The following is a 14,397-nucleotide window of genomic DNA, read 5'->3' on the forward strand; positions in this document are numbered from 1 at the left end:
GTAAGTGATGAAGGAACATGCTTAAGAAGGAAATTAGGAGGGTAAAAATAGGACATGAGATATTCTTGGCAGTCACAATAAAGGAGATGTCTAAAAATCTCTTTGCACTTATTAAGAATAAAGGAGTAATGAGGGAGAAAGTAGGTCCCTTTAAGGACAAGAGTAGTAATCTGAAACTAGAGAGCAAAGGTTTAATGTGTGAGAGGAGAGATTTAAAGTGAATCTTTAAACCTTTCACACAGAAGGTGGCGGGTAAGTGGAATGAACTGCCGGAAGCTCAACGTTTAACAGACATTTGGACAGGTATAAGAATGGGAAAAGTTTAAAGGGAAATGGGTCAAATGCAGGCAAAGGGAACAAGCTTAGAAAGGTCAGCATAGAAAAATTAGACCGAAAGGGCTATTTCCTTGCTGTATAAACTGGTGACGCTATAAAATGATGAGGTTACTGTGAGTTTAAAGGAAGCCCAGGAACCAGGGCCCCAGCTTTTAACAGCAGCATGAGAATCAGTGTTGGAGGGAGCATGGGAACATTTTAGAGGAATGAATGCACATAGACATCTCAGTCAGCAGGACAGGTTGGACTGAAGGGCCTGTTTCTAAGTTGTATAACTCCATGAATCTAAAACAAAATGACAGAACCAATCAGCAAACAGCAAATTCCAACATGAATCAGGATCAGTCATTGCATAGAGAAACATGATCAAAATATGATAGCATTCTATGTTTAGTTTGAAAGAGGCTAAGTGTGGATAGAAACAGGTTAAATAAAGCCAATTTCAAAGATTTGATGGCAAAATCATCTTAGTCTGTGAAAATAAATTAAGCTAATTAGTCCGTTTGCAGAGTACAACCAACCTTTTGCACTTTCAGCGTGAGCAACCGCTTCCCTGTATACTTTGTGTGATAAGAAAAATAAGCTATTTTTCATTCTTCTTAATTTATTTTGTCTTATAACATCACTAATCGTGAAATCCAGAACATACCCTCTCCAGGAAAAGTGCAGCTGGGTTCACTGGGTCGACCTTGTCTAAATTCCACATGATGATTGTCATCCAATAAATGTCCACCGACATTTCCAGAATCTTCCTTTTGCTCATCCTACAAAATATTGTGATGCACAAAGAACAGACAAGTTTAGAATTATAGCTAAGGTAAGCACCAATTCATCAATATAGTTTATATTTGGCGTTTCTTTTTTCTAGCTGCTAGACTAGACTTCAAAAACAACACAAAATGCGGTACTTTGTATCAGTCAGCTACAGTCGGCTCTGAATTTTTGATTAGCAGTAAGCTCCCATTTTTACAGAATCAAATAAATGTACAATACTGAAGGAACTCACTGGGCCTATTAGTTCCTTTGGAGCAGCTCAGACAAGTCGCCTTCTTAATGGCGCCACTGGACATACTTACTAATACTTACATCAGGCTGCTGGCTATTGACTACAGCCAATATTCCCTCTAAGGTGTGCGCGTGTGTGTGCACATATCCTTTGCTACTAGTGCACAAAAGAATTTAAACTGCACTCAAAAGGATGTCACCCTCTACCTCATTCGCATGTATATTTCACGATCATACGCAATCACGTTTCCTTTTCCGGTTTCCGACACGGACTGTGTTAACAACTTGGACTTTGTGATGATTTATCTGCAGATTACAAAGCTGGCTTATTCATACGGATTTTATTGAAGAAATTATTCATTGTGCACATGTTGTAGTTACTGGGCAAAAAATTGCACAGGAGAAAATTTTTGCACATAGTGGTGATTACAAATTAAAGGGAACATTGACTGGAGCTGAGCATTTAACACAATCATTCTTACATTTCTGTATCTCCCTCTGAAACAGGATCCTCAACGTCCTCACTAGAAGATCACAGTCTGTGCGGATCAGAAATAAACATCTCCGCCCTCCTGATAATTATCACTGGTGCACCTCAAGGATGTGTGCTTAGCCCACTGCTCTACTCTCTCTGCACTTATGACTGTGTGGCTAGGCACAGCTCAAGTGTCATCAATAAATTTGCTGATGACACAATTATTGTTGGCAGAATTCCAGATGGTGATGAGGAGGCATACAGAAGCGAGATAGATCAGCTGGTTGCGTGGTGTCACAGCAAAACCCTTGCACTCAGTGTCAGTAAGACTGAAGAATTAATTTTGGACTTCAAAAAGGGTAAGACAAGGAAACACACACCTGTCTTTGTAGAGGGATCAGAAGTGGAAAGGGTGGGAAATTTCAAGTTCCTGGGTGTCGACATCTCTGAGGATCTATCCTAGGCCCAGCATATTGATGCAATTACAAAAAAGGCACGGCAGCGGCTATACTTTATTAGGAGTTTGAGGATATTTGCTGTGTGATCAAAGGAATTCACAAATTTCTACAGATGTACCACGAAGAACATTCTAACTGGCTGCATCACTGTCTGGTATGGGGGCAGAGGATATCCACCACACAGGATTGAAATTATCTGCAGAAAGTTGTAAACTCATTCAACTGCATCATGAGCACTAGCATCCCTAGCATCTAGGATATTCTTAAAGGGCGATGCCTCAAAAAGGCAGCATCCATCATTAAGAACTCCCATCACCCATGACATGCCCTCTTCTCATTGCTATTAAAAGTTTCTTCCCATCTGCCAGCAGATTTCTGAATAGACATTGAACCCATGAACACTGCCTCATTACTTTATATTTATATATTTACTGTAATTTAATTTTTATTATGTATTGTAATGTACTGCTGTCATATAACAACAAATTTCATGACATATGCCAGCGATAATAAATTTAATTCAGACTCTGATTCTGACATTCATGTTGGTTCAACAGAGCTACCCACCCTAATCCTGCCTTCCAGACCTCTTGCCTTCTTCAGGTATACAAAACTCTTGTTAAATATGCGGAAGATTTCATTCTCGAGATTTTCCCAATCTTTTTTTTTTTGGCAGTGATTTCCAGAATTTCATCTACCTCTATCCAGAACATACTCTGCGCTCATCCAATTTCTAATCTAATTACTTTAAATCCACGTTCCTCATCTATAATCCCTCAGCTAAAGGAAATAGCTACTTCTATTTACTCTTTCTCAAGCACTCATAATTTTAAATCGCTCAGTTCAGTCTCCCCTCAGTCAAACTAGTTCTACAGAAAACAACCACAGTTTAGATAAACGTTCCTCAGTCCACTCTACGTCCTCTCCAGTATATTTGCACTCTTCCTGTAATATGGTGTATACAATCCTCAAATTGTAAGCAATAAGTATTGTATACAATTTTTACATAAAACACTGATATAATATTCTGTGTCTCTGTGTAGCTAATAAAGAGAAACACTTAACCACTTTTTAGCCACTTCATCTACCTGGCCTCCTACTTTACTGTAAATGCAGACATAGACATAGATTCTAAGGTCGCTCTGGTCCCCTGTGCTTAATGTTCCCCCCCAATCCCCTGTCTTTTATGTGTGCCTGCCTTGTTGCATCTCCTCAAGTGCATCACTTCACTCCTGAGGGACCCTAATAAAGGGTCTCAGCCAGAAACGTCAACTGTTTATTCATTTCCATAGATGCTGCCTGACCTGCCGAGTTCCTTCAGCATTTTGTGTGCTTTGGATTACCAGCATCTGCAGATTTTTACCTGTTTTTGTTCTGTCACATCTCTCTTGCCTGAATTAAGTTCCACTTGCTACTTTCCCAGCAAACTAACGAAGCCAACATGGAGATACTCCACAGGAAATTAATGTGTTTTTCAGCAGATGGAGTAAAACTTCAGTCTAATATAAAATGGATTTTTTTTTAAGAAACGTTTTTTTTTCTGGATCAAATCAACACCTAGGAACTCCTTAAAGCCTTCAACCAATATTATTGTTTAACATTAAGCAGCAAACACCACTAATTAAAGAATTGAGAATGAGTACAAGTTCATCCTGATGGGTACAATCCAATCCGCAGTCTGTGGAATTCTGGCCTTGTTTTCTGCACACTGCATCTCTACAGTTTTAGACTGTTGTGATAATAATTATGAATTTTAACTTTTATTGTTTTCGTATCAGAACACAACAATAAACAGGTATCATTTTCACGGATAATTAGTAGCCTACAGAAGTAAGTTAGAGTTACTCCTCTGACTAAATACTTTACAATTAACATTAAGACAAGTGCCCAAGTAGTCAGTGATCGAACTCTGGCTAACTGTGAGAAAGCAGGTGGTTTCATTCTGAGATTTGGCTACCAGTTCCTATATTCTTTCCAGAATGATTAGACATAAAGCTACATTGTAAAATCTCAGAACAGAATTTATCAGACAGAGCCAATAAATCTGAAGTTGCCTCACTGGGTTTAACAAAAGTCAGCTGGAAATCAAACTTACAGCTCTAAAGTATCTGTGCTATAGCAGGACAACCTTACAGTCAGTACATTTAGCCTTGAGTATAGTTAATGCATACGTGCCCCTGCTACAGTTCATAAAAATGGATGTCCATATTAGGAGTTTGTGTGGGGAGGTTAGATTGCTCTTCACAAATTTATCTCCATTAAAATTCATGGACAAAAGGACCCAGAGCTCCCACTGGCACCCACTCTCATTTCATAGAATCTCCAAAAATATACTAAATGTAACACAAGGAACATACAGCAAAAATTAACGTAAATTGGTCAACTCAAAAGAGAAGGCCCATGCAAAATTTCTCAGCTTTAGATTTTGCAATTTTCTGACGGCAGCACTATAATGCTTTTGGAGAGTTTTCAAGAAACACTCTGTACCAGAATGTTACAAGTTGCCCCAGTGAAATTTTGCAAAGTACTCTTACCGTGTGCTCCAACTCAGTTAATTCATAATCATATTCCTCATTGGATTCTGAACTAGGACTCAGACACACTTTCCTTTTCCTCTTTTTGACCCGTTTTAATATTGCCCCAGCACTCCTCTTCACTGCTGTACTGCCCATTCTGAGTGACCTGTTCATAAGAAAATAATTACATTATATAAAAGCCATAGTGTAAACATTCAATAAGACCTAGAGCTTATGTAACAAAGGCGGTTAAAATAGACGTTTAATAGTAAATTGATTGGTTTTTACAATACTTAATAGATTTATTTTTATTTATTGAGATACAGTGCAGCATAGCAATCCCTCAATTTAATCCTAGCCTAATCACGGGAAATCTACAATGCCAAATCAACCTACCAACCAGTACATCTTTGGATTGTGGGAGGAAACCAGAGCACCCAGAGGAAACCCATGCAGTCAAGAGAACAACGTACAAACTCCTTACAGGCAACAGTGGGAATTGAACACGGATAGCTGGTATTGTAAAGCATTGTGCAAACCACTTTACCTCTTCAACAGCGTATTTATTTTCATTTATTCAAAAGTGTACTGAATCCAGATATCTATTCCTTAAAAACTTGTGTCGGGTGGATTATCTGCTAGGAAAAATCAATTCTGAACTAAATTCTATAGGGCTTGTGCTTATATATTCTCTTATCACATCCCTATCAGGGCTTCGATAGAATGGATGTGCAGTAGTGGAGAGGATAACTCCTATAGTGGAGGAGTCTAGGACCAGAGAGCACAGCTTCAGAATAGAAGGATATCCTTGTAGAATGGAGATGAGGAGGAATGTCTTCAGCCAGAGAGTGGTGAATCTGTGGAAGTCACTGCCATATGCAGCTGTGAAAGCTCGGTCATTGGGTGTATTTAAGGCAGAGGTTAATAGGTTCTTGATTAGTCAGGGCATGGAAAGTTACAAGGAGAAAGCAGGAGATTGAGGTTCAGGGGAAATGGATCAGCCGTGATGAAATGGCGAAGCAGACTCAATGGGTTAAATGGCCTAATTCTGCTCCTTTGTCTTATGGCCTTATCTCCTTGAAGTGCAGTGACCTGTCATAAAAAAAAATTCTGCACCTACTTTGTACAAGTTCCACAAAGATCAGCAATATGTTTAGTCATTAAGTCAGCTTCAGGTTGTAATGGTAGCAAGAAAATCCCCTGATCTTTCCTGACAAGTGCCATACAATTTTCTTAATTTTCTTTCCTCCAATGAGACTTTGGTTGTGAGTCTGAATGCTGAAATTGTCAGGGTTGTCATGGTTACAGCTGCCATCCACTTGATGAGAGCAATGGCACAGCTGTTTGATTTATTTTCTCATTTCCAGCAGCTTGCTGAAAAATATTAATGGCTGGGCTATGATCTCAATGCAAAATCTACTGTGCAATCCATGTTATTTTGTGCCACATCCATTACATAAACTGTTGAAAATCTTCCAAATTACCAATGATTTTACATTTTTATATGTTTTCATCTATGATGGTGCCTCCATTTATGACTTCCATTATAATATTTGACATTACACATGAGTCAAGGAAACAAGACTTTAAACAAGAGAATAATCCAAGGCGGTGTTTCGGAAGAATCTTTAATTGCACAGAGCGGATTCTGCCAGTATAGATTCAGGATCTATTTGATGCCATGGTGGTGTAGCAATTATTGAATTGCTATTACAGCTCGGGACACTGGAGATCAGAGTTTAACCCCAGTGTCCTCTTTAAGGAGTCTGTGCATCCTCCTCATGGAATGTGTTGGTGTTCTCTGGGTCCCGTGGATTTTTCCTGTGCTATCTTTACGACAGTTATTTAGTTTATAATATTTTCGCTTAGTAATTCATTCGATAGTATTTTCTAGTTAGAATTAGAAGTGTTTAAAGTATATTCATTGCATGTAAAATATATCGGCATGCGATGACGTCACATCCGGTTTCGCCGCGTCTTGTGGGAAAACACCGGTTTGAAATTAGCGCGAGGGTGGGGGCTTTCCACGAGGCTCACCTGAGCAGAAGTAGTTTTGCAGGCATGAGAAATCACAGTGAGAGCAACGCTGTAAGTTAATAGATAATCGATATATTGAACTAAGATGTTAATGCCGATCCTGTTAGAAGTAACGACGGTAGATAATGTTTATGCTTTCGTTAGTTAAAGAGTCGCGGATAGTTTGCATGGAAGTGTATTTAAAGTAGTCAATGGAGCAGGTAAACTCTCCCTGTATACTGCACCTTAGTGTAATGTAGTTATAGTCACCTTTGCAAGTATTTACACTTGAAATGTGATATTAAGGAAGGAACAAATGCTGTATCAATCTTGTATTGTTTTATCAACAGTTTTCACCATATGTTAATGTGAAGAGTGAACAGTAAATGGTTAATCTTACTGCGATCTGGTTCTTATTAACTGGTTTATCTCGACGTTAAATTCGGCGTTCGTGACACGCGAAGGAGAACGTTACACTTCCCACAGTCCAAAGATGTACCAGGTAGGTAAGGACATAGAAACATAGAAAACGTACAATATAATACAGGCCCTTCAGCCCACAAAGCTGTGCCGAACATGTCCCTACCTTAGAACTACCTAGGCTTTACCCATAGCCCTCTATTTTTCTAAGCTCCATGTAGCCATCCAGGAGTCTCTTAAAAGACCCTATCCTTTCCGCCTCTACCACCGCCACCAGCAGCCCATTCCACACACTCACCACTCTCTACGTAAAAAACTTACCCCTGACATCTCCTCTGTACCTACTTCCAAGCACCTTAAAACTATGTCCTCTCATGCTAGGAATTTCAGCCCTGGGGAAATGCCTCTGACTATCCACACAATCAATGCCTCTCATTATCTTGTACACCTCTATTAGGTCACCTCTCATCCTCAATCGCTCAAAAGAGAAAAGGCCGAGTTCACTCAAACATAAGGCATGCCCCCCAATCCAGGCAACATCCTTGTAAATCTCCTCTGCACACTTTCTATCGTTTCCGCATCCTTCCTGTAGTGAGGTGACTAGAATTGAGCACAGTACTCCAAGTGGGGTCTGACCAGGGTCCTGTATAGCTGCAACATTACCTCTCAGCTCTTCAACTCAATCCCACAATTGATGAAGGCCAATGCACCGTATGCCTTCTTAACCACAGAGTCAACCTGCATAGCAGCTTTGAGTGTCCTATGGATTCAGACCCCAAGATCCCTCTGATCCTGAACACTGCCAAGAGTCTTACCATTATTGCTATGTTCTGCCATCATATTTGACCTACCAAAATGAACCATGTCACAATTATCTGGGTTGAACTCCATCTGCCACTTCTCAGCCCAGTTTTGCATCCTATCAATGTCCTATTGTAACCTCTGACAGCCCTCCACACTATCCACAACACCTCCAACCTTTGTGTCATCAGCAAATTTACTAACCCATCCCTCCACTTCCTCATCCAGGTCCTTTATAAAAATCACAAAGAGTAGGGGTCCCAGAACAGATCCCTGAGGCACACCACAGGTCACCAGCCTCCATGCAGTATATGACCCGTCTACAACCACACTTTGCCTTCTGCAGGCAAACCCGTTCTGGATCCACAAAGCAATGTCCCCTTGGATCCCATGCCTCCTTACTTTCTCAATAAGCCTTGCATGGGGTACCGTATCAAATGCCTTGCTGAAATCCATATACACTACACCTACGGCTCTACCTTCATCAATGTGCTTAGCTGCATCCTCAAAAAATTCAAATCAGGATCGTAAGGCATGACCTGCCTTTGACAAAGCCATGCTGACTATTCCTAATCATATTATGCCTCTCCAAATGTTCATAAATCCTGCCTCTCAGGATCTTCTCAATCAACTTACCAACCACTGAAGTAAGACTCACTGGCCTATAATTTCTTGGGCTATCTCTACTCCCTTTCTTGAATAAGGGAACAACATCCGCAACGCTCCAATCCTCTGGAACCTCTGCCGTCCTCATTGATGATGCAAAGATCACTGCCAGAGGCTCAGCAATCTCCTCCCTCGCTTCCCACAGTAGCCTGGGTTACATCCCGTCTGGTCCAGGTGACTTATCCAACTTGATGCTTTCCAAAAGCTCCAGCACATCCTCTTTCTTAATATCTACATTCTCAAGCTTTTCAGTCCACTGCAAGTCACCCTTACAATCGCCAGGATCCTTTTTGGTAGTGAATACTGAATCAAAGTATTCATTAAGTACCTCCACTATTTTCTCCGGTTCCATACACACTTTTCCACTGCCACACTTGATTGGCCCTATTCTCTCACATCTTATTCTCTTGCTCTGCACATACTTGTAGAATGCCTTGGGGTTTTCCTTAATCCTGTCCACCAAGGCCTTCTCATGGCCCCTTCTGGCTCTCCTAATTTCATTCTTAGCTCCTTCCTGCAAGCCTTATAATCTTCTAGATTCATATCACTACCTAGTTTTTTGAACCTTTCGTAAGCTCTTCTTTTCCTCTTAACTAGATTTACAATAGCCTTTGTACACCACGGATCTTGTACCCTACCATCCTTTCCATGTCTCAATGGAACGTACCTACACAGAACCCCACGCAAATATCCCCTGAACATTTGCCATATTTCTTCTGTACGTTTCCCTGAGAACATCTGTTTCCAATTTATGCTTCCAAGTTCTTGCCTGATAGCCTCATATTACCCCTTGCTCCAGTTAAACATTTCCCTAACTTGTCTGTTCCTATCCCTCTCCAATGCTATGGTAAAGGAGATAGAATTGTGATCACTATCTCCAAAATGTTCTCCTACTAAGAGACCTGACACCTGACCAGGTTCATTTCCCAATACCAAATCAAGTACAGCCTCTCCTCTTGTAGGCTTATCTACATATTGTGTCAAGACACCTTCCTGAAACACACCTAACAAACTCTACCCCATCTAAACCCCTCACTCTAGGGAGATGCCAATCAATATTTGGGAAATTAAAATCTCCCACCTTGACAACCCTGTTATAATTACACCTTTCCAAAATCTGTCTCCCTATCTGCTCCTCGATGTCCCTTTTACTATCGGGTGGTCTACAACCCTTTCCTATTCCTAACTTCCACCTAGAGACTCCGTAGACAACCCCTCCATGACTTCCCCCTTTTCTGCCGCCGTGACATTATCTCTGATCAACAGTGCCACACCCTCACCTCTTTTGCCTCCCTCCCCACCTTTTCTGAAACATCGAAAGCCTGGCACGTGACATAGCCATTCCTGCCCCTGCACCATCCAGGTCTCTGTAATGGCCACAATACCATAGCTCCAAGTGCTGATCCACACTCTAAGCTCATCCGCTTTATTCATGATACTCCTCGCATTAAAATAGACACATCTCAAACCATTGGACTGACTGTGTCCCTTCTGTATCACCTATCTTTCCTCCCTTTTGCACTGTCTCCAAAACTTTCTCTATTTGTGAGCCAACCTCCCTTTCCTCCATCACTTCAGTTCTGTTCCCACCCTCCAGCGATTCAAGTTTAAACTCTCCCCAACAGCCTTAGCACAGGGGCACAGGGGTCACCAACCTTTTTTGCACCCCGGACTGGTTTAATATTGACAATATTCTTGCGGACCAGCCCGGGGGGGGGGGGGGGGGGGTGCGGCGTGTGTGTTAATATCAACTGGAATATAGGTGATAAGTCAATTATGAGTCACTTATAAGTGGCTAATACACTAATAATTTCATTTCTAAAAGGGTTTATCTAATGAATTTAATATTAAACACACAGCACATATTTTCCTCGCATGAACATAGTGGTAAGTCAATTATAACTCACTTATAAGTCAATAGCATCATAACATTTTAAGTAACATTTGGATAATAAACACAGCGCATATTTTCCTCGTATGAACAAGTAAAATCATTGCAACACACCAGTGAGAGGACAAGGTAAGGGCCGGAGGTCCCCATGCCAGGGCCGCAGCGGTTGCAGTCCGGAGACAGTGAGTGACCGACCGAGGCGTGCAACAGGGTGTGTGCCCGCCCCCTTGTAGGTAGGTAGGATCTGTCGGCCAACAATAGTTTGGCTCGAGGGATGACTTTCAGTAGATCGCAGCGAGGTAACTGCTCTACTACTCATGAAACCCTGAGCCCGAATGAGGTCTGTGAATATTTTAGCAACGGGTTCCCCACGAACATTCAGTGGGCTAAACAGGTTTAGAGGCGGCGCCCATCTGTCCGCACTCCAGGCCAGTAGTATCAGCACTTCTCGCAAGCTACGCGAGGCAGCCAGTTTCCCGAGGCCAACCGGTGATCCCTGGCACAAGGGTATCACTGCGTTTAGGCAACTGATGACCTCGCGTGCATTCGAGTTCAACAGTGGGCGTGACAGGGAATGAGGAAAGGTGAAACTGACTCATATCGACAAATCGTATGGTTTCCTCGTGGCCCAGTAGCACATGCTTTGCGGCCCGGTGGTTGGGGACCACTGCCTTAGCAAACCTTCCCGCCAGGATATTTGTCCCCCTCGGATTCAAGTGCAACCTGTCCTCTTTGTACAGGTCACACCTGCCCCAGAAGAGGTCCCAATGATCCAGAAATCTGAATCCCTGCCACCTGCTCCAATCCCTCAGCCACAAATTTATCCTCCACCTCATTCTATTCCTATACTCAGTGTCACATGGCACAGACAGTAATCCCGAGATTACTACCTTTGAGGTCCTGCTTCTCAACTTCTTTCCTAACTCCCTCTAGTCTGTTTTCAGGACCTCCTCCCTTTTCCTGTCTATGTCATCGGTACCAATATGACCTCTGGCATTCTCCTTCCCACTTCAGGATATCTTGGACGCGATCAGAAACATCCTGGACCCTGGTACCTGGGAGGCAAACTACCATCCGCGTTTCTTTCCTGCATCCACAGAATCACCTATCTGGCCCCCTAACTATGGAGTCCCCTATCACTGCTGCAATCCTCTTCTTTTCCCTACCCTGCTGAGCCACAGGGCCAGACTCTGTGCCAGAGGGGCAACCACTGTTGCTTCCCCTAGGTGGGTCATCCTCCCCCAACAGTACTCAAGCAGGAATACTTATTATTATGGGGGACAGCCTCTGGGGTACTCTCTAGTACCTGCTTCTTGCCCTTCCCTCTCCTGACTATTACCCACTTCTCTGACTCCTGTGGTCCCGGGGTGACTACCTGCCTATAAATCCTCTGTATCACCTCCTCACTCTCCCTGACCAGACAAAAGTCATCGAGCTGCATCTCCAGTTCCCCAACATGGTTTCTAAGGAGCTGCAGCTCAACGCACCTGGTGCAGATGTGGTTGTCAGAGAGTCTCTCGGACCTCCCAGATCTGACACCAAGCACAGAAAAACAACCTCACACACATACTCTCTGTCTTTATTTTAAACAGATAACCTACCTGGCCTTGACCCTTTATCGCCTAAGCCCTGTTGAGCCAAAGCCTTCCTACCCTGTCTCCCACTAATCTGTCGCCTGCCCCTCCGACGCCCGCTCTCTAAACTATCTTCCTTTTTAACTCTTCCCGCTGTTTTTACTGGCCGACCTCCACACGCTTGCGCAGTTGTGCCCCGTTCAAACTGCTGAAGAAATAATTGTCACCTTTTCAACTCTGCCTGCTTTTAAACTCTTCACGCTGTTCTCACTGGCCAACCTCCACGCTTTTGCACAGTCGTGCCCCGTTCAAACTGCTGAAGTTAATTGGTCATTGTAAATTGTCCTGTGATTAGGTTTGGGTTAGATCAGATTTGTCAGGGATTTCTGAGCGGTGAAATCTCTAAATAAATAAATAAATTGGAAGTGGTCTGCAATTTCAGGATTACATTAGGACTTTTATCAGTACTGGACTAGACTTTGCATTGGGTGCAGTCGTAGGGCCAGCAAGCTGCAATGAATTTTAGACTCATTTATGTGGCACTCTCCCTTATCTATCATCTATGTCCCCCTTATAAAGTTAAGAATCTACACCAGTTGTCAAAAACAAAAATATTTCTTTGTATAACTGATTGCTAACTTTGAAGTTGAACATCTTACTTCTCCTTAAATTGGTGTCGGCAATGCTCACTGCAGAACCTTCTATCGCTTCTGACTTCGTTCACTGTGTAAGAGTGACCACAGTTCGTACAGCAGCAGACACTTTCCACGTGTGGTTGTTCATTCATGTAAGTTGCATTTGTCTGTTTCACTGCAAGAATAAGATACAGAAAGTAAATATAATCACTTGAAGTATCACTAATAATTGACTTGAATATGGACAAGAACTTCAGCAACAAGGCTTTGTTAATTCATTAACGCTATTAAAGTGAAAATTGAGTAAGTGATACATGTGCATATACTTGCTACTTATAGATAGCAATGCATTTGTTTAATGCAAGATATCTATCAATTCTTTGATTTTCATTCAGCCTCCAGAAATGTTGGCATTTTGAAAATTTTACTTCACATTCTAATGTTGATTCTGTCAACCTAAAAGTTGCACAAGATCAAAAAATGTCCTTGGAGGCTAATATTTTATCTTTTATCAATACTACCTCCATCTGTAAATGTATTTCCTTTTGGTGGCATAATCTGTAGCTGTTTTATTTTATTCCAGCTACAATGCACATCATGAAATGTTATATGATTCTGAAAATCTAAGTGAGAGCAATATAATAAGTTTAAGGGAACTCATTTAATTCGTAACATTCTTGATTTTTTTTTTAGAAACTTTCAATAACTACTTAATAAATAGAAATAACCTTTCTGGAAGTACAAGAAATGATCAAAATCAGCACCATGGAGTTATACACCATACAAAAATAATATATTAATGTGTAATTCTATGAAGAAATGAGATATAGTTCATAATGAGGATAGATTGCCCATCTACCATTTTAAATGCGGAAGGTACGGGACTCTGGAAGAAGAGCATTGCAGAATATGGAGAAAATTACAAGCTTCTGCCATCATTGAAATATAAGTAATGAAAAGTGCTAAGAATAAGAATTTAAAAATCAGATTCTAGGCTGCTGGGTAGTTTAAGCCAAAATTAATTAGCACCAAAGGACAAGATATATACTCAGCTCTGTATAAAACTGCTTAGTTATTTTTGCTTTATCCTTAAAACAGAACTGAACTTAGAAATGCAAAGCAGAAACATTGCTAATCGAGTAGCAGGCTTGATATTTCAGTTTAGATAATAAGCAATACAGCCTAGGAGCTCAGCAAGTGTATGTAGTCACTTGGGAAAGATGAATGAGCAGCATCTTCACACCTACCAGGTATTGGTACTTATTTATTCACTCACACACTCTATATTTTTATTCCCAACTCATGTAACTACACTAACAACTAACTTCAATAGACAAACAGGCACAGCACACTCAACAATTAGCAGCTCAGCTGCACCATGTTTGTTAGGCTTCTGAGCGCTGCAAATTTCCAACAACCGGAAGCAATGCAGAGTGGTGTAGACTCATTGGCCCACAGTTCCAGCAACTTGTGCTGAGTCCCAAGCTCCAGTGCTGTAGGTATGGAGCTTGGATATTCCCCATCAGACAGGTTTCCTTCCACATGCACGTTGGCAGGTAAACTGGCTGCTGTAAAATTGACCCCAGTGAGTAGGTAATGGTATA

The 14,397-nt window shown here is 41.6% G+C and overlaps 1 protein-coding gene across 1 annotated transcript in view; it reads right to left on the reverse strand.

Annotated features, from left to right (window-relative positions):
• The window catches only part of l3mbtl1 (L3MBTL histone methyl-lysine binding protein 1), a 92,474-nt gene that overhangs the window by 66,380 nt on the left and 11,697 nt on the right, over positions 1 to 14,397 (reverse strand). The window contains exons 5-8 of the mRNA XM_059981197.1: positions 12,818 to 12,968; positions 11,891 to 11,893; positions 4,809 to 4,956; positions 986 to 1,100 (exon numbers count right to left, since the gene is read on the reverse strand). Coding sequence (XP_059837180.1) covers positions 986 to 1,100; positions 4,809 to 4,956; positions 11,891 to 11,893; positions 12,818 to 12,968 — 417 coding nt within the window. The remainder of the gene's footprint in view (positions 1 to 985; positions 1,101 to 4,808; positions 4,957 to 11,890; positions 11,894 to 12,817; positions 12,969 to 14,397) is intronic.

The sequence above is a fragment of the Hypanus sabinus genome, chromosome 9, assembly GCF_030144855.1.
Source record: "Hypanus sabinus isolate sHypSab1 chromosome 9, sHypSab1.hap1, whole genome shotgun sequence".
NCBI lineage: Eukaryota > Metazoa > Chordata > Chondrichthyes > Myliobatiformes > Dasyatidae > Hypanus > Hypanus sabinus.